The 22,303-nt window shown below is 51.8% G+C and overlaps 1 protein-coding gene across 1 annotated transcript; it reads left to right on the top strand.

Annotated features, from left to right (window-relative positions):
- Positions 1 to 211: 211 nt before the first annotated feature.
- TGFB1 (transforming growth factor beta 1) lies at positions 212 to 18,611 on the top strand. The gene is made up of 7 exons (XM_079118421.1): positions 212 to 1,490; positions 4,544 to 4,704; positions 6,774 to 6,891; positions 9,122 to 9,199; positions 9,310 to 9,457; positions 16,770 to 16,923; positions 17,491 to 18,611. Exons 1-7 carry the CDS (start codon positions 1,136 to 1,138, stop codon positions 17,647 to 17,649), a joined length of 1,173 nt encoding a protein of 390 aa, XP_078974547.1. The 5' UTR covers positions 212 to 1,135; the 3' UTR covers positions 17,650 to 18,611.
- The last annotated feature ends 3,692 nt before the right edge of the window (positions 18,612 to 22,303 follow it).

The raw sequence follows: 22,303 nt of genomic DNA, 5'->3' as shown, positions 1-22,303 counted from the left end.
CATCTCGGCCGCCCGCTCTGGTAGGGCTCGGCCGCCAGGAGGCAGCACCCGGTCCGCGGGGCGGAGCCGGGGTGCCCGCCCCCTCCCCCCGGGGCTGAAGGGACCCCCCTCGGAGCCCGCCCACGCGAGATGAGGACGGTGGCCCCCCCATGCCCTCCCCCTGGGGGTTGCCCCCGCCCCGCGCGCTTCCTGGGTGGGGCCGGGGCGGCCTCAAAACCCCCGCCGCCCTAGCCGGTCCCGCCGCCGCCGCTGCCGCCGCCCTTCGCGCCCCGGGCCGTCCCCCTCCTTCCTCCCGCCGCGGATCCGCCAGACAGCGAGGCCCCCGGCCGGGGCAGGGGGACGGCCCCTCCGGGGCACCCCCGGCTCTGAGCCGCCCGCGGGGCCGGCCTCCGCCCGTTGCCGAGGAAGGAGCCGCCGAGCAGCAGCCCGAGGCCCCTGAGTCTGAGACTAGCCGCCGCCGCCCCCGCCGCCGCCGCCACCGCGGGGAGGAGGGGGAGGAGGAGCGGGAGGAGGGACGAGCTGGTTGGGAGAAGAGGAAAAAAAGTTTTGAGACTTTTCCGCTGCCGCTGGGAGCCGGAGACGCGGGGACCGCTTGGCGCGGCGCTGCCCCGCGAGGAGGCAGGACCTGGAGACTCCAGACCGCCCCCCGCTCACCGCCTCGGACGCTCGCTCCCTCCCTGCCCCCTACACAGCGTCCCCCCCGGCACCCCCATTCCGGACCAGCTCTCAGGAGCCGCAAACCCCGCCTCCCGCGAAGACTTCACCCCAGACCTGGGGCGCACCCCCTGGCACGCCGTCCTTCCCCAGCCTGTCTCCCGAGCCCCCGCGCATCCTAGGACCCTCTCTCCTCCGGGGGACGGATCTCTCTCAGACCTGCCACAGCTCTCCCATTCAAGACCACCCACCTTCTGGTACCAGATCTCGCCCATCTCGATTTTCTCCCCGGGATATTGAGACAACCCGTGTCAGAGCCTCCCGGAGACCTCTGCTTTCTCCCGGAGGGCTTCAGTTCCCGTCCCCCGAGACCCTCCTACCTTTCTCCGGGAGACCCCCGTCCCCTATAGGGGCGGGGCCTCCCCATCCCACCCCTGCCCTGTTCGCGCTCTCGGCAGTGCCGGGGGGCGCCGCCTCCCCCATGCCGCCCTCCGGGCTGCGGCTCCTGCCGCTGTTGCTACCGCTGCTATGGCTACTAATGCTGACGCCTGGCCGGCCAGCCGCGGGACTGTCCACCTGCAAGACCATCGATATGGAGCTAGTGAAGCGGAAGCGCATCGAGGCCATCCGTGGCCAGATTCTGTCCAAGCTACGGCTCGCCAGCCCCCCGAGCCAGGGGGAGGTGCCGCCCGGCCCGCTGCCCGAGGCCGTGCTCGCCTTGTACAACAGCACTCGGGACCGGGTGGCCGGGGAGAGCGCCGAGCCGGAGCCCGAGCCCGAGGCGGACTACTACGCCAAGGAGGTCACCCGCGTGCTAATGGTGGAAAGCACTAACAGTGAGCTCGGAGGGGTGGGGGAGCCGGGACGGGGCCCCCAGGGGGCGCCGGAGTGCAGGGGTCATGGGGAGGAAATTACTGGCAGAGGAAACTGGATGGAGGAAGGGGACCCCCGGGGTTACCAGGATCGTGTGTGTGTATGTGTGTGTGTTGTCCTGTCCCAAATAGGATGCCGCTGAGTCCCTACCCCAAGGTTTCTGGTTTTGGAGAGAAGGAAGGGTGAACGAACTAGTGGACCACTTCTGGAGAGCGACAGGAGTGTGCGGGAACGGGGAGAGTCCCCTAGAGAGAAAGAAGCAACTGGGAGATAGAAAAGAGTTTTCTCTCCGGGGCGCGCTGGAATGCGGGGGTAGTGGGCTTACCTTTGCACGGAGGGCATGCGGGTTGGGGAGGAAAACGAAAACCCGAGCATTTGGGAAAAGAGAGGCAGTGAGAAAGCCGACGCAGAAGCTCCGGGGTCGTTGCCACGGAAAGATTCTAGGATAGAAAAGTAGGTGAAGCGAACCCCGAAGTGCCAGAAGAGTGTAGAGTGGACTCACTTTCAGAGGGCACCAGGAACACGCGGGATTGGGGGAGGTTGTGGAGAAAAGTGACCTGGATTGAGGTATGATAAATGCGGGCGAAAGGGATGCAAAGTCGTTGGAGGAGGCTAGCAGGGGAGCGGGCCAGGGATGCGTGGGAAGTCAGGGGTATTTCGGATAGGGACGGGAGCCCTGGTGCGAAGCCCAGCAGGGGAAGCGAAATCAGTCATGGGAAGGGAGTCAGAGGAACACCGGTCATGGGAAGTGGGTTACGAAGAGGGGACACAGGCGTGGGAAAACTGGCACCCACGAGGCGGGCGGGGCAGCGAAATACAGTGCCATCCATGCTGAGAGCAGCGAGTCCCCTTGCTGCAGCATGGAAAGCAGTAGGCTGAGTGAGGAACTGAACCCCAGGGGTAAATGTGATGAGGGGCGATCGCGCAAGAGACCGAGGTGAGAAAATCGAGCTAGTAGGGGTGAGAAAGCCCCACGTGGGTGCCACGCGCGAGGGGAGGAGCCTGCGCTTGCAGAGGAGTTAGGAGGACCCCGCAGAACTGAACGTTGGCAGACTGGCCCCCAAAGCCCCAGTTCCTCTTTGGGGAGGCTGGGGAAACCCCAGCGTCCGGCCGCCTCGCCCTCCTCCCTTCCCTTTCCTTCCCGTGCCCCGGGGGCGGGGGCGGGGATCGTGCAGAAGCCCGGGGCGAGACTAGGCAGGTCTGGTCCCCGCCCTCGCGGCTGCGTCTCCTCCCGCCCTGCTCACCCCAGCAACGGGCGGGGCTGCCCCAGGACCCGCCCCGTCGGCGCCCATGCTGGGACCCAGGCACCCCGCCTGGGCCCGAGCCTTGGGGGCCATCCCCCAGGTTTCACTTTCTCTCTTGGGCGGTGGGATTTCCAGTCCCTCGCTCATTCCTGCGTCCAGTCTGTGGCTCCAGCCAAATGAAGCCCCCCCCCAGCCATTTCTCCGTGTGGCCTTTTAATCGCTGTGTAGGTTTAACATGGATGATTTAGGTTCCTTTTTCTCCCCTGAACTTGTCTCCATCTCTACCTCCAAGGCCTATGTCTTCTCGCACGCACCTCCTCTCCGCGGCCTCTCCCCGTCTCTTCCCTCACCACCACTCGTCTCTTTGCCCGTGTACGGTCTCCGGTGTGGATCTCTCCGTCCATGCCTTCTTTCTCTGCTTGTCTTCTCCACACCTCCTCCATGTCTCTGCCATCTCTCCCTTTGTGTGGTACCCCACAACCCTTCCTGCCCTTTTTTCCCCACCCCCTATCTCTTACCCCCAGCCAAGGCTCTGCGCTTCCCTTGGGGATTGCTGAGAACCCGCTGTGCCAAGATTAGGGCTTATGGGGGCAGGGGCTGGCTGCTGGGGAGGAGTAGGGACAGGGGGCCACAGCAAAGGGTTTCCTCTGTTCTTCCTCCTCAAATTCTGTCACCTCTGCACCCCCGCTTGTAGACTTCAGAAAAACCACTCGAGTTGATCCAGAAGTTCACTGCCTGCACATCATTCCCTAGACCCTAACCCTAACCCGTCTCCTAGACTAGACAATGCTCTTCTCTCCTCTTTCAGGCTTCCCACCTAGAATGAACTTCATCTTCTCTAGCAGCTGGGAGAAGGAGTTGAGGGAGGAAGCAATTAATAATAATAGTAATAATAATAATGTCACATTGGCAGGAAGACAGTATAATTTAGAGGTTAAAAGAGCAGTCCCTAGAACCAGCCTGCTTGAGCTGGATCCCGTTCTGCCACTACCTAGCTTGCAGATCTTGAGCCAAATTACTCTTGTCTCTTTGTGCCTCAGTCTCTCCATCTGTTGAATGGATATAATAGTGTCTTCCTCATGGCCATATCTGTGAGGTTCCAATGTCTTCTTTGTACTGTGCTTTGAACAACGTCTGACAGTAGTGCTCTTTAACATACCCATTACTGAGTGACTGGTGTGGGCAGCCTGTTGTATGCTTCACCTGCACATCTCTAATCCTGGAATTGGGTGGTCTCTCACACATGAAGATCTGGCTCAGATAGAGGGATTTGCTGGCCACAGGTTACACTGTGCTTCAGTCAGGAGTACCTGGAATGGATGTCCGGGAGCTCGATGAGTTTGCTGTTTTTCAAAGAAAAACAGGAAACTGAGGTTCAGAGAGGGGACGTGAATTGCCCAAAGTCACACAGCTGAGAGGCAGCAGAGGCACTTTCTGATCCCAGAGCCTTTGACTCTTTCTCTGCAATTTAATTTGTATCTGAGGCGCCAAGCCCTGGGGAAGCCTAAGCAAGCAGAGCAGCCCCTCTTGGTGGCAGCCTACGCTGGATGGGTATGTGACAGATGATGCCTGGTGGGAGAGGATGGATAGGTCCTGTCCTTCAAAGGAGGAAGCAAACCCGGAGGGGAAAGGCATCCCCACCTAGGTCACACGGCTATGAGGTATCTGAATAGAACCCCAACCCAGAGCTGTCAGCTCCTCTAAACTTGGGGTCTACCTGCCCCCCTACCCTGGTCAAACCTGTGATATCCTTTGTCTCTCCTCCCACCTAGAAATCTATGAGAAAACTAAGGACATCTCACACAGTGTATATATGTTCTTCAACACATCCGAGCTCCGGGAAGCAGTGCCGGACCCTCTGTTGCTGTCCCGGGCAGAGCTCCGTCTGCAGAGGCTCAAGGTAAAAGCGGAGCAGCACGTGGAACTGTACCAGGTGAGGACATGAGCCTGAGAGGGGGGATGCAGGCCTCACGGGCTGAGCTGTGGCCCGTGGGCTGGTTGGAAGGCTGCAAGGTGCAAGGTCCACACAGAAGAGTGGTGGAGCTCAGACCATTAAATCCTAGGGCTCCCTGACATTTTCATACTGTTGCCAGGTGCGGTGGCACATGCTTATACCCCAGGGATTTGGGAGACTGAGGCGGCAGGATCACGAGTTCAAAACCAGTCTCAGCAACTTAGCAAGGTCCTCAGTAACTTAGTGAGACACCCTGTCTCTAAATAAAAAAATAAAAAGGGCTAGGGATTTTAGCTCAGTAATTAAGGGCCCCTGGGTTCCAACCCTAGTACAAAAAAAACAACAACAACAAAAAATGAAGCTGGGCACAGTGGCGCACACCTGTAATTGCAGCAGCTGAGGAGACTGAGACAGAAGGATGGGGGGTTCAAAGCTAGCCTCAGCAACCGTGAGACTCTGTCTCTACATAAAATACAAAAAATAGGGCTGGGGATGTGGCTCAGTGGTTGAGTGCCCCTGAGTTCAATACCCAGTGTCAAAACAACACCACCACCAACAAAAACAACAACCAAAAAACTTTGGTACTGTTAGCCAAGCATGGTGACTCATGCATGTAATCTCAGTGACTTGGGAGACTGAGGCAGGGGGATCATAAGTTCAAGACCAACCTGGGCAATTTGGCGAGACCCTGTCTCAAAATAAAAAGGACTAAGGATGTAACTCAGTGGTAGTGTACCCAAGGGTGCTATCCCCAGTATTGCAAAAACAACAACAAAGAGCCACAAACAACATCGAGACAAGAAAACTTTTAGACTGTATCCTAGGATGTTAAACGCTTAGAAGATTGATATCTAATTAGGAGTTTGTTTAAGGTATCTCAGTGGTAGAATGCTTGCATAGCATGTTGTAGGCCCTGGGTTCCATCCTAACACCACCACCAAAAAAAGAAAAAAGAAAAGAAACACAGGACTCCTGGAATCTCTGGAAAGGTTGAGAGCTATAGAACAACTCTGTCAAGCTGTTCAGACTTTGTCAAACTTGGTAGTCACTAGTCTTATTTCACTTGATTAAAATTTAAATTCTGCTGAGCATGGTGGTGCATGCCAGTAGTCTCAGGTACTCTGGGAGGCTGGAGGATCACTTGAACTCAGGAGTTTGAGGAACAGCCTGGACAATGTAGACACCCATCTCAAAAACAAGACAAAAATATTTCAAATGTTCTGTGGTGATATGGTTAGCAGCCTATTTTGAACATTGCAGATAAAGAATATTTCCAGAAAGTTCTTTTGGACTGTGCTGCTCTAAAGATGGAGTCTTTAGGAGGATTAGGGCTTCCAGGCGACCTGGAGTCTCTCAAAGGTTCTGTGACCTAGAATCCACATTGTATGGAACCTTAGACTTCTAGAGACTTGTGGTGAGAGAACTTTGTCTAATGTTAGCTTCTTGGAGTCTGGAGAATTCTGTGCTGTAGCCCCTGATGTAATGCATACAACCCCAGGGGTTATTTCACAGAAACGTTGAGCACCTGCAACGTTGGAGCATGACCTGTCAGACTCTTGGGTTGATAGAACATTAGTGTTCTAGAACTGCTCAGGCTTGTTATACGTGTCATTTTGAACATGAGAGTCACGTTAGGGCAAACAAAACCCCTTAGAAGGTTAGCAGCTCTCAGAATCAAGGGTGTCCAATTTGTTGAACTGTATACTCATAAAAGCCCAGAACGTTAACAGCAGCCATAGCAGCAGCTTAGCACTGCGGGTTGTCCAAGCTGTGAGGGCCCCACATCCCACCAGTGAGGAAGCCAAGGCCTAGAGAGGGAGGAGGCCAAACTGGGTGCCTTGATCCCATCCTGGGGCTCTTTCTCTGTTTCTCATGGGTGTTGTGGGGGAGAGGGGAGCCTGCAGGGCCCCACAGTGTGATGAATTGGGAGCCTTCTGTCTGGGGACTGTCTAGAGGCCTGTTTGGGGGAGCAGATAAAGTGAGGGTACGGTCAGGGCATGCTGGGGGCATAGTGGCATCTGCCTGACCCCCACATTCATCATCTTCAGAAATACAGCAACAATTCCTGGCGCTACCTCAGCAACCGGCTGCTGACCCCCAGTAACACGCAGGAGTGGTTGTCCTTTGATGTCACTGGAGTCGTGCGGCAGTGGCTGAGCCAAGGAGGTGAGGATTGCTTCTGTGCCCCACCCCCCCTGTTTCTTAGTGGGGTCAGTCCTGTTGTTTGTTCTAGGGTCACCCTTCCTAGCACCCCCCTATCCTATGTTTGTGCCAAAGAGCTGAACCTGGCCCTCCTCTCTGACACCCACCTGGGTGTTTATATGTGAATCCATTAATGGTTAATCCATTTCCTGAGCTCTCTTCTATACCCTACCCTATGCTGGGGACACAGCAGTGACCAAAACAGTCCCCTTCTTGCCCTTAGGAAGCTCATAGTCCATTGGGTGGGCGAATGAGGACAAGGTGATGTGATGATGTGATGATGACCAGAGTGGGCAGCCCACAGGAGGTGCCTGACTCAGCTTGGATTCAGGCAGGCTTTCTGGAGGAGGGGACATTTGAGCTAATGTCTGAGAAATGAGTAGAGCTAGCCGTGTAAAGAAGGGGCAAGAATATTCTGTGCAAAGGCCCTGAGGTCAAGGAAAGCCTGACACATTTGATCTGACCAGAAAAGGATTGTGTCTGGTACGTTCCTGGTGAGTCCACAGTACCCATACCACCCTTCCTTCTTGCCCTCTCATTCACACCTTTATTCAGTAAATGCCAACAGGTTTCTGCTCTGGGCCTGGCACAGTAGTAACCAAGACTGTCCTGGGTCCTGCCTTCATGGGGCCCACCAGTCCCTTGTGGACACCCAGAAGGTCTTGCCAAAGCTCTAGCAGGTGTAATAACCTAGAATGATCAAGGCCAGAAGTGTGGCACAGACAGAGGAGTCAGGGCTGGGATGAGGGAAGTCCTAAGTGCTATGGGAGCCCAGAGAAGGTACCCAAATCCTTCTGGGGGGTCAAAGAGAACTTCCTGGATGGGGGTGGTTGTTCATGGGATACATAGTAGTTCGACCTGATGAAGAAAACAGGGACTAGGAAATAGGGGTGGGCACCAGGAGAGGTCCTGGGCCACTGGACAAAGGCCTGGAAGGATCTGGTCTGTCTTGGTTTATGCTGACTCCCAAAATCCAGCTCCAGGTCTGGCACACAGTAGGAGCTTAGGAAACATCATTGACACATTCTTTCAAGAAACAGCTCTCACCTGCCGTGAGGAAAAGTGTCCAGCCTTAGATGTGTATCCCAGCCCTACCTTTTGGCATGTGTGTGGCCTTGGGCAAGTCACTTCTGTTCTGTGTGCCTCCGTGTCCTTGTCTGCAGAATGGGCGGTCTGGGTGAGGATTAAGGGAGGTAACGCACACAGAATTTAGAATAGGGCCTGACACCTAGTACGCAGTAGATGTTTATTTTTTTATTTTTCTATTTGTTCTGTTTAGTTATACATGCCAGTAGAATATATTTTGACGTATCATACATACACAGAGTATAACTTCCCATTCTTGTGGATGGACATGACGTGGAGTTAGACTGGTCGTGTATTCATATGTGAATAGGAGAGTTACGTCCCATTCATTCTACTGTCTTTCCCATCCCCACTCTCAGCCCCCCATTTCCCTCTGTCCCAGTCTGGTAAACCTCCACTTCCCCCACCCCACTCCCACCATTGTGAGTTAGCATCATATATCAGAGAGAACATTTGGCCTTTGGTGTTTTGGGATTGGCTTATTTCACTAGCATGATAGCCTCCAGTTCCATCCATTTACCAGCAAATGCCATGATTTCATTCCTTTTTTTTTTTTTTTTTTTTTTTTGCGGTGCTGGGGATTGAACCCAGGGCCTTGTGCTTTCGAGGCAAGCACTCTACCAACTGAGCTATCTCCCCAGCCCTCATAATTTCATTCTTTATGGCTGAATAATATTCCATTTGTATGTATGTACCACTAGATGTTTATTTTTGTGAGCTCGGTCCAGGCTGGTAGAGAACAAGAAAAGCAAGGATCCTGGTGCATCCTGCTTTCTACTGAGAACAATGAGAGAAATAAATAGCCAAATACAAATGTCAGAATGTCAGAAAGGGTTCATGCTATGACAAAGGAAAGTGATGCTATGGTGGGGGAGGGGGGCACATTCTGGAGTTCTTCTTTGAGGAGGTGACATTTGAGTTGAGACCTGAAGGAGAATAAGGAGCCAGCAACTCAAAGAACTGGTACAAGAAATCTGCAGAGAGAGGGCAGGGCAGGGTGCTTTGGGGGAGGCAGGAAGGAGCCTGGGGTTTGCTCCTTCCTGCCTCTTCCTTTAGGGGCTGGGTGGGCCTAGCCCTCAGACTGGCTTCCCTTTCCCCACCCCCACAGAGGAGATAGAGGGCTTTCGTTTCAGTGCCCACTGCTCCTGTGACAGCAAAGATAACGTACTCCAAGTGGACATAAACGGTGAGTGTGTGTGTGTGTGTGTGTGTGTGTGTGTGTGTGTTAGAGAGAGAGGCCCCCTTTCACCTTCTGCTCACTGACCATCCCTCTGAGACTCTCCCAAACCCAAGCAGGGATTGGTCCTAGACGCCGAGGTGACCTGGCTGCCATACATGACATGAACCGGCCCTTCCTGCTCCTCATGGCCACCCCACTGGAGAGGGCCCAGCACCTGCACAGCTCCCGGCACCGCCGAGCCCTGGACACCAACTACTGCTTCAGGTGACTTTCACAGCCTTCAGCTGAGGCCTCGCAGGCTGGGGCTTGGCCGCTGTCTGCTGGCTGAGTTCCTGTGGACACCTGACTGGTGCTGTGCTTAGCTGAGCTTCTCCTTGGGCCTGGAGAGCTCTGGAATGCTGGGGTGTGGGAACCGGGAGTCCTATAATGTGGGTGTCAGGCTGCTTTCTTGCTGGAGTGTTGGAATTGGACACCGTTAGAATGTTGGACACCAAGAGTTGGAATTCAGTGTCAGAAGGTCGCCTTGTTGGAGTCTTACATTGTTGGCAGTTGGGGTTCTAGAATGTTGGGATTCTGGCATGCAAGCCTTCAGCATTAAGAATGGAAAGTGAGGGCTTGGTACTCAAGGAAAGCTGGAACGCTGGGATCCTAGAACTTGCGAATTTGGAATTGGGAGATTGCTGCTTTGGATTTTGAGAGCATTTGGAACACTGCCACCATGTTGGCAGATGGAAATCCTGGAAACTGGGCTTGGAATGGTGGACTCTTGTGTTGGAACGTTAGAATGCACTATTGTAGGAGAAAGCCAGAATATGGGTATCTAGAACACTGGAGCTCAGGGGTGGAATGTTGGCTCTTAGAATGCTGGGATCTTGGAAAGTTGGCAGGTGAGACCTCCTGGAGTGGCGGGCTTGGAGCTGTGGAATGTTGGAGTGCAGTACTGAAGTACGGAAATTCAACAGCTTCAGGATCCTCAAGTGTTAGAAAGTGGGGATCCTAGAAAGTTGGAAATGTTGTCAGAATGTGAGAATCCTAAGATGCTGGAGTACTACAGTCTAAGAATGTTGAAGCTGGCATGCCTGTAGCCTGAGCTGCTGGGGGTGTTGAGGGAGGAGGACCCCAAGTTAGAGGCCAACATTGGCAACTTAGAAAGACCTGTCTCAGGCTGGGGTTGTGGCTCAGTGGTAGACCTCTTGCCTCGCATATGTGAGGCACTGGGTTCAATTCTCAGCACCACGTATAAATGAATGTTCATACAAGAATGTTCATTCAGTCCAAACAAAGGTCCATCAACATCTAGGAATAAATATTAAAAAAAAAAAGAAAGACCCCCGTCTCAAAATAATAATAATAATTTTAAAAAAAGACTGGGGATGTGGCTTAGTAGTGAGCAACCCTGGGTTCAATCCATGTACCAAAAAAAAAAAAAAAAAAGGTGAATCTGATCAGGACTGTACATTCAACTATCAAGTTTCCAGAAATAGAGGAACAGAGAAACACTTTAAGCCACACCACAGGGATGCAGTCAGCCCCATCCAGATGGTGGGAAACCTGATCTAGTTTCTTTCACAAATACAATGCAGAGAGGAGAAGGGGAAAGACATATAAAAGAAGCATCTATCCATCTATCTGTAGAGACGGGAGGAGAGAGGTAGTTCTATAGATTTTTAGAAAAATCCAAAGGAATGCCAGGGGTTGTGGTGCACAACTACTTGGGAGGCTGAGGCAGAAGGACCATAAATTCAAGTCCAGTCTGGGCAACTTAGTGGACCCTGTCTCAGGATTTAAAAAAAATAAAAAAAATATAAAAATGAAAGCCTGTAATTCCAGTGACTTGGGAGGTTGATTCAGGAAGACTGCAAATTTGAGCCAAGCCTGTGCAACTTAGTGAGACCCTGTCTCAAAATAAAAATGAAAAGGACTCAGCAGGACTGGGGATATGGCTCAGTTGGTAGAGTGCTTGCCTCCCAAGCACAAGGCCCTGGGTTCAATCCCCAGCACCACCAAAAAGGAAAGAAAAAAAAAAAAAAAAAAAAAAGGACTCAGATGTAGTTTAGTGGTAGAGCACACCTGAATACAATCCCAGTACCTCAAAAATAAAAGAAAGAAAGAATATGAAGGTACATGTCAACTGATTGACTTTTTATTTATTCAGACTTTCTTTAAAATAAAGACGTTTGTTTGAGCTGAGGGTGTAGCTCAGTGGTAGAGCATTTTCCTGGCACGCTCAAGACCCTGGGTTTGATTCCCAGCATCACCAAAAAAAAAAAAAAAAAAAAAGAGAGAGAGAGAGAGAAATACAGTAGGGGAAATGTGAACCCCTGAGTATTTGAACCCTGATATTTGATGATATCAAGGAATTATTGGTAATTTATTTACATGGTATTGCGGTTATGTGTGTGTGTGTGTGTGTGTGTGTGTGTTTTCAGGCTAGGGATCAAACCCAGGGCCTTGTGCTTGCTAGGCAAGTGCTCTATCACAGAGCTACTTCATAAGCCGGTTAAGTTTTAAAATTGTCTTCATTTTCTCAGAAATGCATATTGAATGAATTTTTTTTTTTTTTTTTTTTTTTTTTTGTGGTGCTGGGGATCGAACCCAGGGCCTTGTGCTTGCAAGGCAAGCACTCTACCGACTGAGCTATCTCCCCAGCCCTTGAATGAATTTTTTATGGCAGTCCTGGGGTTCCAACACAGGCCTTCCATTGAACTTCTTATGGGTGAAACCACACAAGTGGATAGCATGTACTTCAGGAGAACCTGGTGGTGGAGAGGAAGTGGGTTAAGGTAGATCCACGATCAGATTGGCTATGACGTGGTTGTCGAAGCTGATGATTATTACTGTGAGGACACAAGGAGGCCACATGCAGGTTGAACATCTCTAATTCAAGAATCTAGAACCTGAAACTTTGTGAGCGCCAACATCATGCTCAGAAAGTTTGGGGTTTCAGAGCACTTTGAATTTTGGATTAAAGATGCTTAATTGGAGGGCTGGGGAGATAGCTCAGTTGGTAGAGTGCTTGCCTTGCAAGCACAAGGCCCTGGGTTCAATCCCCAGCACCAAAAAAAAAAAAAAAGATGCTTAATTGGTAAAGTCTATGCAAACATCCCCAAATCAAGAAGAACTCTGAGCCAGGTGGGGTGGTGCATGCCTGTAATCCCAAGGCTCAGGAGGCTGAGGCAGGAGGATCACAAGTTCAAAGCCAGCCTCAGCAACTTAGGGAGGCCTGAAACAGCTTAGTGAGATCCTGTCTCTAAATAAAATATAAAAAATAAAAAGGGCTGGGAATGTGGCTCAGTGGTTGTCTCTGGGTTCACTCTCCAGTACCACCCTCTTCCCCCCAAAAGAAACCACTCTGAAATCTGAAATGCTTGGCTAATTCCAGCATTTACAATAAGGGATATTCAATTTGTCATGCAATAGTTTGAAACTTTCCATAGTAAGATTTTTTTGGTAGTTGTAGCTGGACACCATGCCTTTATTGTGTTCATTTATTTTTATGTGGTGCTAAGTAAGGTTTGAACCCAGTGCCTCGAACTTGCTAGGTGAGCACTCTGCCACTGAGCTACAGCCCCAGCCCCAAGATGTTGTTCTTAATGTCAGCTCAAACCCCACCTCCACCAAGAAGCCTCCCTGACAGCTGTCTCCAGCAGCTAAGGTGGGTGTGAGGCACTGGGTCTCTTCTGCGGCTGCAGGTGGATTCCTTTTATGCATCTACTCTTTTTTTATTATTTATTTATTTTCTTGTGGGATTGAACCTAGTGGTGCTTAACCACTGAGGCATAACCCCAGACCCCTTTTTATTTTTTATTTTGAGACAGGGTCTCGCTAAGTTACTTAGAGCCTTGCTAAGTTGCTGAGGCTGGCTTTGAACTTGAGATCTTCCTGCCTTAGCCACTGGGATTATAGGCGTGTAGCACCATGCCTGACTTTTGCTGGTCTTTTTTTTTTTTTAATTCGTTCTTTTTTTTTTTTTTTTCTTTTCTTTTTTAAACTTTATTTATTTATTCTTATGTGGTGCTGAGGATCGAACCCAGTGCCTCACATGTGCTAGGCAAGCGCACTTAACTGAGCCACAACCCCAGCCCCATTAATTTGTTCTTTTTGGTTACACATGACAGTAGAGTATATTTTGGCATATTTATATGGAGTCCATCTTATTCTAATTAGGATCTCAGTCTTGTGTTTGTACATGATGTTGAACTTCACTGTGGTGTATTTATTTATATATGTATATAGGAAAGTTAAGTAAGATTCCTCCTGCTGGGTGTTGATAGACTGGACAGAAGAGGTTCTCGAAGACAAGGGCTGTGTGAATTCCAGGCTCAGCACACATTGGGTCCCAGTGTGTCCAGGACAGATGAGTGAGATCATGTATCCTGATCACCCAGAGGGCTTGCTCAACATGGACTGCTATTCTTCACCCTATGGCTTCTGATTCAGAGGGTCTGGGAATTTGTATTTCCCTCGAGTTCCCAGGTGCTGCTGCTGGTGGTGGTCCAGGGACCCCTCATGGAGAACCACTGACTTGAATGGATAGCATCACAGACTATTCAAATCCTTGGACTTAGAACCCCAACTGGAACTGGGCAGTAGATCAAAGATGATCCGGACAGTGATCCTTCTCCTTTTGTGAGTCCAGAACTCCTCCCCCTCCAAAAAAGGTGAAATCCAGGAGAATTCCCCCCAAACAGATGTACGTGTGCACACATATGTGCAGATGGTCGCGTCTCCGGAGGCCCCCTGAGCATTGTGGCTCTCAGGTTAAGCACACCCTATTTGACCCAACATCTCCCATCTCCTTGAACACACAGGGAAACTGAGGCCCAACTATACTGGGGAGAGATGAGGCTGAACTCATGAGGACTTTAGTTTCCTGAGTCCTTTCTCAGGGTCCTATGGCACCTGGAAAGGTCTCTTTCTTTCAATATATTTTTAGTTGTCAAAGGACCTTTTTTTTATTTATTTATATGCAGTGCTGAGAATCAAACCCAGGGCCTCACACTTGCCAGGCAAGCGCCCCACCACTGAGCTACACCACCAAACTCGGAAAGGTCTTACCTTACCCCTGGAGTTCCTTGTCTCTTTTTCTACTTGACCAGTATGGTCACTGAGGCAGATGAGGCCACCTGCTGCACAGGGTCAGCTGTGAACCCGACCCCGCCACCCTAGGGCAGGCTGCCTTCCCCTTCTCTGAAGCTGCTTCTTCATTTCTCAGAGGGGAAGAAGAACAACCCTGCACTGTGCTGTTTTGAAATGAATCAATTTGTTCTCTTTCAATTGCATTTTGGATAGGCAGATACAGGGACACAGACCAAACCCAGCAAGATAAAGTGACCCCCCACTCTGACCCCAGCTCCTCTCTGAAGAGGCAGCACCTTGACCCTATTGTGTCTCCTTCCAAAGGGAGTTTCTGCTTCACATACTTACACATATCCATGCATTCTTTCTTTTTATTTTGCCCAAATGGTTCTTTTGTAGGCAGGCTGCATTTTCTTTTAACTACTTTATTTTGATTCTAAAAGTAACACCTACTCACTGCTGAGAATTTGAAGAATTCAGAAAGATATCACCTGTCACAGTACTGCACATAAAAAGTCACTTGCCAGGCATGGTGGTGCATGCCTGTCATCCCAGTGGCTTAGGAGGTTGAGGCAGGAGGATCACAAGTTTGAGGCCAGCTTGGGTATCTTAGTGAGAGTGTGTCAAAATGAAAAAAGGATTGATGATGTAGTTCAGTGGTAGAGCACCCCAAGGTTCAATGCCTAATAACACAGGAAGGGAGGAAGGGAGGAAGGAAGGAAGGAAGGCAAAGGAAGAAAATGAAGAAAGAAAAAGTTACTACCAGAATTTGAATATATTTCCTACTAGTCTTTCTATGTATAGCAGAATTTGGATTATGCTGTACCTGTACCTTTGAATCATGTTTCTTGTACATATCATGAATATGGACTATAAAGTTCTCCTGGTCTCCCATGAGTCAACCTTTTTGGCCAGGCTCCCATTTCAGCTGGGGTGCCCAGTGCTGGCACACAGGACATCCCATTCCTCTCAGGCAGAGCCTGGGCTGGACAGGGGAGGACTGGCCTTTGGATCTGAGCCTGGAGATCTTGAATCCTGAATGGTAGAGTCTTATACACTACTATCCTCTAATGTGCTTTTTGTTTTGTTTTGTTTTTGCGGTATTGAGGATTGAACCCAGGGCCTTGTGTTTTTGAGGCAAGCACTCTACCTACTGAGCTATATCCCCAGTCCTCTAATGTGCTTTTAAAAAACATGTTCATCAATTAACTTACATATCCAACATTTGCTGAGTGTCTACTGTGTGCCAGTCACTGGCAGGCAAATGGGGAGACATTAGGGAAGAAAATAGAATTTCCCATGCTTAGAAGAAGACAGATAAGCTCTATTAAAATAAAAGGTGATGATAAGTTCTAAGAACGAAAATAAATCAGAGGAAGGGGACAGTAGGAAGTAGATATTGGGAACTATTTATTTCTCTTATTCTGATTAAAATTGATTTATTATGGACAATTTCAAATATTCAAAAAAGCCATGGAGATAATATAATGAAGTTCTGTTAACTCTCATCCAGCTTCAACAGGTATCAGGATTTTATCCCACTTGGAATATGGACATTTCATTATTTCTTATAATAACTGCAATATCATATTGCACTGAATGGAATTCACAGTTGTTTGGGTTGATATTTTGGATAAGATGGTTCAGGAAGATCTCTCTGAGGAGGTGATATTCATTTGCATAACTGGTATTTATTGAGCACCTGCTGTACACCACACATTGCTTTAGGACTTAAGACTCCCCGAGTGACAGACATTTAAGACAAGGTTTAAATGAAGCAAAGGAATGAGCCAGAGTGAATATCTGCGGGAAGAACAAGTCAGGCAGAGAAAGTGCAAAGGGCCTGGGTAGGACTCTGAGGAACAGACAGGAAGCCAGTGCGGCAGGAGTGACAAGAGGGCGGTCGACACTTGCGATCAACCAGATCCCATAGCACCTTGTGGCTCATGGTGGGGACTTGGGCATTTGCCATGAATGGGATAGAGCCAACTTCAGAGCAGAGGAGTGACATGAGACTCTATAGCATGTGGCCTGCAAGGCAGAGATTTGTTTTGTTTGTGTTGTCCCCAGCAGTAGGACCTAGCCCAGCATGCAGCAGTGGTCCAGTAAATAGTTTTTACACAAATATAACATATCAACCCATGTGGTGCTGCAGTCTTTTTTTTTTTTTTTTCTTTATGTTCCATGTGTGATTGTGCCATGATTTATTTAGCCTTGGGCTGTGGACATTCATTCAACTTCTTATAGGCTGATTATGCACGCTGCATGACGTAATGTTTACGGTGATGCTCTGGGCACAGTGGTTGGCTGGAGGGAGTGCTTAACCTGTGCTAGTGATGGTCATTACCACTACTGTTACTGTTGTGATTACCACAGGGGGTACAAGGGAGGTGGAGGTGCAGATGGGGCTGGGGAGCAATCTAGGGTGACAGACACCTGTGGGGGGAGGAGCAGTCTGGCCTGCCCCTGCTCCTGACCTGTGCTCACTCTGCTGCAGCTCCACAGAGAAGAATTGCTGTGTGCGGCAGCTGTACATTGACTTCCGCAAGGACCTGGGCTGGAAATGGATCCATGAGCCCAAGGGCTACCATGCGAACTTCTGCCTGGGACCCTGCCCTTACATTTGGAGCCTGGACACGCAGTATAGCAAGGTGGGTCTAGCTCACAAGGTTGTGAGGAACAGGGACCAAACAAAAGAATGAGAAGGTAAATCAGAGATATGAGCTGGGGGGATAGGGAGAAAGAGAGAGAGAAGGATGCATAGCCAGGTATGGTGGCACCCATCTATAATCCTAGCGACTCCGGAGGCTGAGGCAGGCAGATTGCAAGTTCGAAGCCAGCCTTAGCAACTCAGCAAAGGCCTAAGCAATTTAGTGAGACCCTGTCTCAAAATAAAAATTAAAAAGAGTAGGGGATGCAGCACCCCTGGGGTTGAGCCCCAGTACAAAGAAAGAGAGGGAGACAGACACAGAAAGAGTCAGGATTGGGTAGGGGAATAAAGAGATGAGGAGAGACAGGCAGAGATGGGAAGACACAGGGATCAGGAGAGACAGAGGTGGGTAGAGAGACGGGGGGAGAGGGAGAAAGAGGGAGAGAGAGAGAGAGATGGGGAGAATGGCGGGATGCGGACCCGTGGGCAGGGCCAGTGTGATGGAGGCCACAGCCTTGCCCTCACCGCCAGTGCCGGCCCAGACCCTGACCTGTCCGGCCGCCCGCAGGTCCTGGCTCTGTACAACCAGCACAACCCAGGCGCATCGGCGTCGCCGTGCTGCGTGCCGCAGGCTCTGGAGCCTCTGCCCATCGTGTACTACGTGGGCCGCAAGCCCAAGGTGGAGCAGCTGTCCAACATGATCGTGCGCTCCTGCAAGTGCAGCTGAGGCCCCGCCCCTCCCGCCCCGCCCCGCCCCGCCCCGGCAGGCCCGGTCCCGCCCCCGCCACGCCCGCCACGCCCGGGCTGTATTTAAGGACATCTGCGCCCCAAGCCCACCTGGGAGCCCATTAAAGGTGAGAGAGGACTGGTGGTCTCCGTGTCATTGGGCGCCTAACTGGGTCTCCCTCCTTCCCGTCGCTCTGCTCCATCTCTCTCCGTCTTCCCTAGAAGACTTTCATTTGCCCTTCACACAAACATCAAGCACATGCTGTGTTCCTATGGGTGCCGGGGGACCAATGGTGAGCCCTAGTTAGAGCTATTTGTCAATCACCTTGGGCACTGTTCTAAGTGCCTCATCTTCATGAACTCATTGACTTCCAGGGACCCCTATAACACCCATCTTACAAAAGGGAGGAAACAGAAGCCTGAAGAGGTTAAGGGAGTATTTCCTGCTCAACAGGAACCTAACTTTCTGGGGAGGGGAGACAAGACAGCAAAAAATAATGGTTCAGTGATAAGTGGCATGTAGACAGAAAAGCAGGATGGAGTGAGAGAGATGGCTTTGGGGAGGAGGGAGGGCGCCTGGGAGGGAGTGGTGTTTGAAACTTGAGGGAAGCCAAGAAGGCAGCTTAGGGGAGGACTTGGGGGGAGTGTACTTGGTAGAAAGAGGACGAAAAGCAAAGACCCAGAAGCAATGACCAACTTGGGGCGTGCTACACCATGAGCAAAGAGGCCAGTGTGGTTGGAAGAGGGTGAGCAAGGGAAGGGTGTTGAGAGCTGAGTCAGATTGTAACATTCACAGGCCAGAGAGTAACAACAGTTCTACTTGCCAGGTATGTCATCTCTCCAAGCTCCCTGCATCCTCCCTGCAGCCTGACAGAGCAGGGGTTAGCAAAATGGGGCCCATGGCATTCCTATGGGCCCATAGTCCACTGCCTGTTTTTGTAAATAAAGTTATATTAGAACATAGCCACACTCCTTTGACTATATATTGTCTTTGATTGTGTTAACTGCTTCAGCAGCAGAGCTGAGTAGAGACTATACAGAGTCAAAAATATTTACTATCTGGTTCTTTTTGTTGAAAAGAAATTTTTTTTTAGTTGTAGATGGACACACTATCTTTGCTTTATTTATTTATTTTTATGTGGTGCTGAAGATCCAACCAGTGCCTCACTTGTGCTAGGCGAGTGCTCACTACTGAGCCACAACCCCAGCCCCTACCCTCTGGTTCTTTATAGAAAACACTTGCTGACCCTGCTCTCGAGATCATTTGATCTTCACTTTTCAGATGGGGACACTGAGACCTTGTTAAGTTCACACAGCTTGTAAATGGCAGAGCTGGGAGTTGAACCTAGGCAGCTTGCATTGAGGGTCCATAGATGCAAGCCCTACACTCGGATGGCTTCCTGAATCACATCAGTGGTCTAAGACAGCAGGAACTTGTCCTCTGAGGGAGATGGGAGCCCCAGCAGGGTCCTTAATAGAGATGAGGCATGAGTTGACCTAGAAGATGGTTGAGAGTAGAATGAGTGAGGGTGAGGGTGACCAAAGGGAGACCTCTTGTCCAGGCATGAAACACCTGAGTCAGGGTGCGCTTCCCTCTGCCATCTTGTCTCCTCCATCTGCTGTAGTTGTGTTTGTGAATTTTCTCCTGCTTCCTCTTTCTCTGGCCTCTCAGTTCCTCTTCCTCCCGGGTTTCACTTCCCGCTCTCTCCCCTGCCATTCTCAGGCCCAGGGCCCCCTGACTTGCTCCTCTACCAAGGGATTTTCTGGTGTGGAGGACAGTGGGAGTGCAGCGCTGCCTTTGCTGTGGGCCTGAGAGCAGTTGGCAGCACTGGGGCTGAGCACATCCTGTGCCCTCCTGCCCCAGGTCTGAGAGCTGCAGAGGACCAAGTTGGAATGGGGGGACAGGAGGAGCTCACTGTGCAAGGACATGTTGCCATTGTCAGCTTTATGTGTGGAGACACTGCTGAGGCTGACCCTGAGTGGCCGAGACACAAAGCAAGGACACAGTGACATGGACTGTAGTTACTGTAGCCCCGTAAGGATGCAGCACATGGATACATACACATATATATGCCTTCCCACAGAGACTGAAATATGGGCAGTGTCCAACAGCCTCGTGAATGCATTCACCTCTCAGAGCTGCAGTGGATTCAGAGAGAGGATGCATGGACTGTGGCACCTGGTAGCAGTCACAGCCCACACATACAGATACAGTGTCACCCCATTACATAAACACAGCCCAATCTTGGAGCTTCACTGGGACATGACACAAGAGAGACTTCAATAGCAAAACAGTCACACCAATATATTCCATAGGGTCATGGTCACCAACACCACATTCCAGACATAGATTCAGACAGTGTTACACACATCACAGCATCAGAGCCCCTCAGGAAATGGACCCCCCCCCCCAGCAGTTACACAAACATCCTTCCTGGGGTCATGGTCACCCCACCACACACAGAGGTTTGACATATGTCACAGTCACAGACTGCCAGCAGTCCTACCCACTGTCTTGACATCTCACCCCACACACTCTCTCCTGGGGAGTTCCACGTGGCCCACCGACGGCCACGACTCTGTCACACCCAGGGTCCCAGACAGAGCAGCTCCCACACACCCAGACACACCCCCGGGGTCCCCGAGGCCCTCACATGCCCGGCCCTGCCGACAGGCCCCGCCCGCCGGTGACACACCCCGCCCACCTGCCCCGGGCTGCCGCCGAGCTGGCGCGGGGGAAGGCAAAGTGTGGGCTCAGCACCTTCGTCCGCCGCGTGCGCGGCCCCGGCCCTGCCACCCTGGCACCGTGGCCCGCTGGGTGGCCCGGCCCAGTCGGGACACGTCTGCGCCGCCCGCAACGACCGCAGGGGCAGGGCCCGTGTTCGGGGGCCCTGCTGCCTCCCCGCCCGCCCCGCCCCGGGACAGCCCGGCCGTCGGGGGAAGTCGTGGGGGGAGCCTGGGTTCCGGCTGGAGCCCCGGCTTCCCGTCCAGCCCCGACGGGCAGGAAGCGGCCCGGGGAGGCCAGCTGAGGCCTTCCTGCCCGCTTCTGGGGCCAGGGTCAGTATGGGAGAGGAGGCGGGTAGGGGAGCGGGAGGGCGCTCCCTTCCCGTGGGAGCTCTGGACGTGTTGCAGTGCTGGCGCGCTGTTGCTTCCAGTATGAACTTACAGGTGCTCAGGACCTGTGCGTGTGCAGCCTCGAGGGGTAGCAGTCTCCAGCAAGTGTGATGATGTCTCTAAGCTGGTGGCCCGGTGCCTGTGGGCCTTCGTGTGGGTGGTGGTGGCAGTGGGGGTGTGCACCCCAGCACGTGTTCAGCTCCGTGTTTGTGGCTGTGCTACATTTCTGTTGAGTGTGTCTGCCGGTTCATGTTTCTGCTGGACCCGCTGGGGTACTTTCCATGGGTTCTGTGTCCTGGCACTGTTTGGTGAGTCTGTGTGTACAGTGGGTCACATTGTCCCCCTGTCCCCACGTCTTCACAGTTCTCTGGGTGTAAATTTCTATGTTCTTAGTGTAAATTCGACTTGAAATTAGGTGTTTTCTGCATGCTTATGGGTCTGTGACAAAGATGTTTTCCAGGAGGTGTTGTGTATTTTGCTTCTTACACAAGCTGTTTTTGGTGTGTGTGATCATTGCCAGTGTTTGTGTCTCTGTACTTCAGTTGTTTTTGGGTGCATTTATTTTTGGGGTGCTAGGGGTGAAACCCAGGGCCTCGAGCATATTAGGCAAGTGCTCCACCACTGAGCTCCACCCCAGCCCTGGGTTACTTCAGTGTGTGATCATTGTGCACCCTGCTGGTATTTTGAGCACTTTCGTGTTTCACAGATGGTGTGTCTCTGTGGTGTGTCTCCAGCATGCCTGTCGTGGCTCCTGCAGTCTGTGTGGGAGGCTGTACTTCCGGACTGTGTGACTTTTGTGTGTGTCCATCTTGGGGACTGGTATTCTCAGCCTGTGTGGGCAGCTGCAAGCAGGTGGAGTCTGCATTGGTGTCCCCACCTGTGGGCTGGTGGCTCCAGTGTGTGACCTCCATTGGGAGGTCTCAGCAGGGGTGCATGTGGGTGTGCATTGAGTGCTAGTGCTTTCAGGGAAGGGGTACCTCATGTCCTGTGAAGTCACGGGCAACTGAGTGACCAGTGTCCACCCGTTGGCCTTTGTGATGAGTAAGTGGAGGCTGCGTCTGCGGCGTCCCCTTGCCTGCTGGTGCCACGCTGGCTCAGGGCTGGCTGTGGCAGCGGGCAGGGCAGGGCAGGGGCTGTGGTGGGCACTGGCCCCACGCCCAGCCTTGGTATAAATATCCCCAGGCTGCCGGCGGCTGTGTTTACTGGGCCCCAGCCCGGGGGCGGCAGCAGCCCAGCAGGTCCTGGGGGTGGGGGTGACCAGGCCACAGAACAGACATTTCCTTCTGGCCAGACAGGCCCAAAGCCTTACTGTGCCCTCCAGCATGGGGGCAAGGTGGTGACCCCTAATTCTGGACCCCCAGTGCTGACCTGGGCATCCAGTTGGGCTTCCCAGGATCTGGGAGACAGATGGAAATGGGGGCTCAGGGAGGGGTGGAGAGGGAGGGACAGGAAAAAATGAGAGTGAAGCCAGGGGAGGAGGGAGAGAGGGATGGGGAAATGGGGTTACTGAGACAGTAGCCCGAAACTCAGCGACCCAGGAG

The sequence above is a fragment of the Sciurus vulgaris genome (genome assembly GCF_902686455.1).
Source record: "Sciurus vulgaris genome assembly, chromosome: 17".
In the NCBI taxonomy this organism is placed as follows: domain Eukaryota; kingdom Metazoa; phylum Chordata; class Mammalia; order Rodentia; family Sciuridae; genus Sciurus; species Sciurus vulgaris.
Note: the sequence above shows the minus strand (reverse complement) of the source record. Positions and strands in the feature narration are given on the sequence as shown.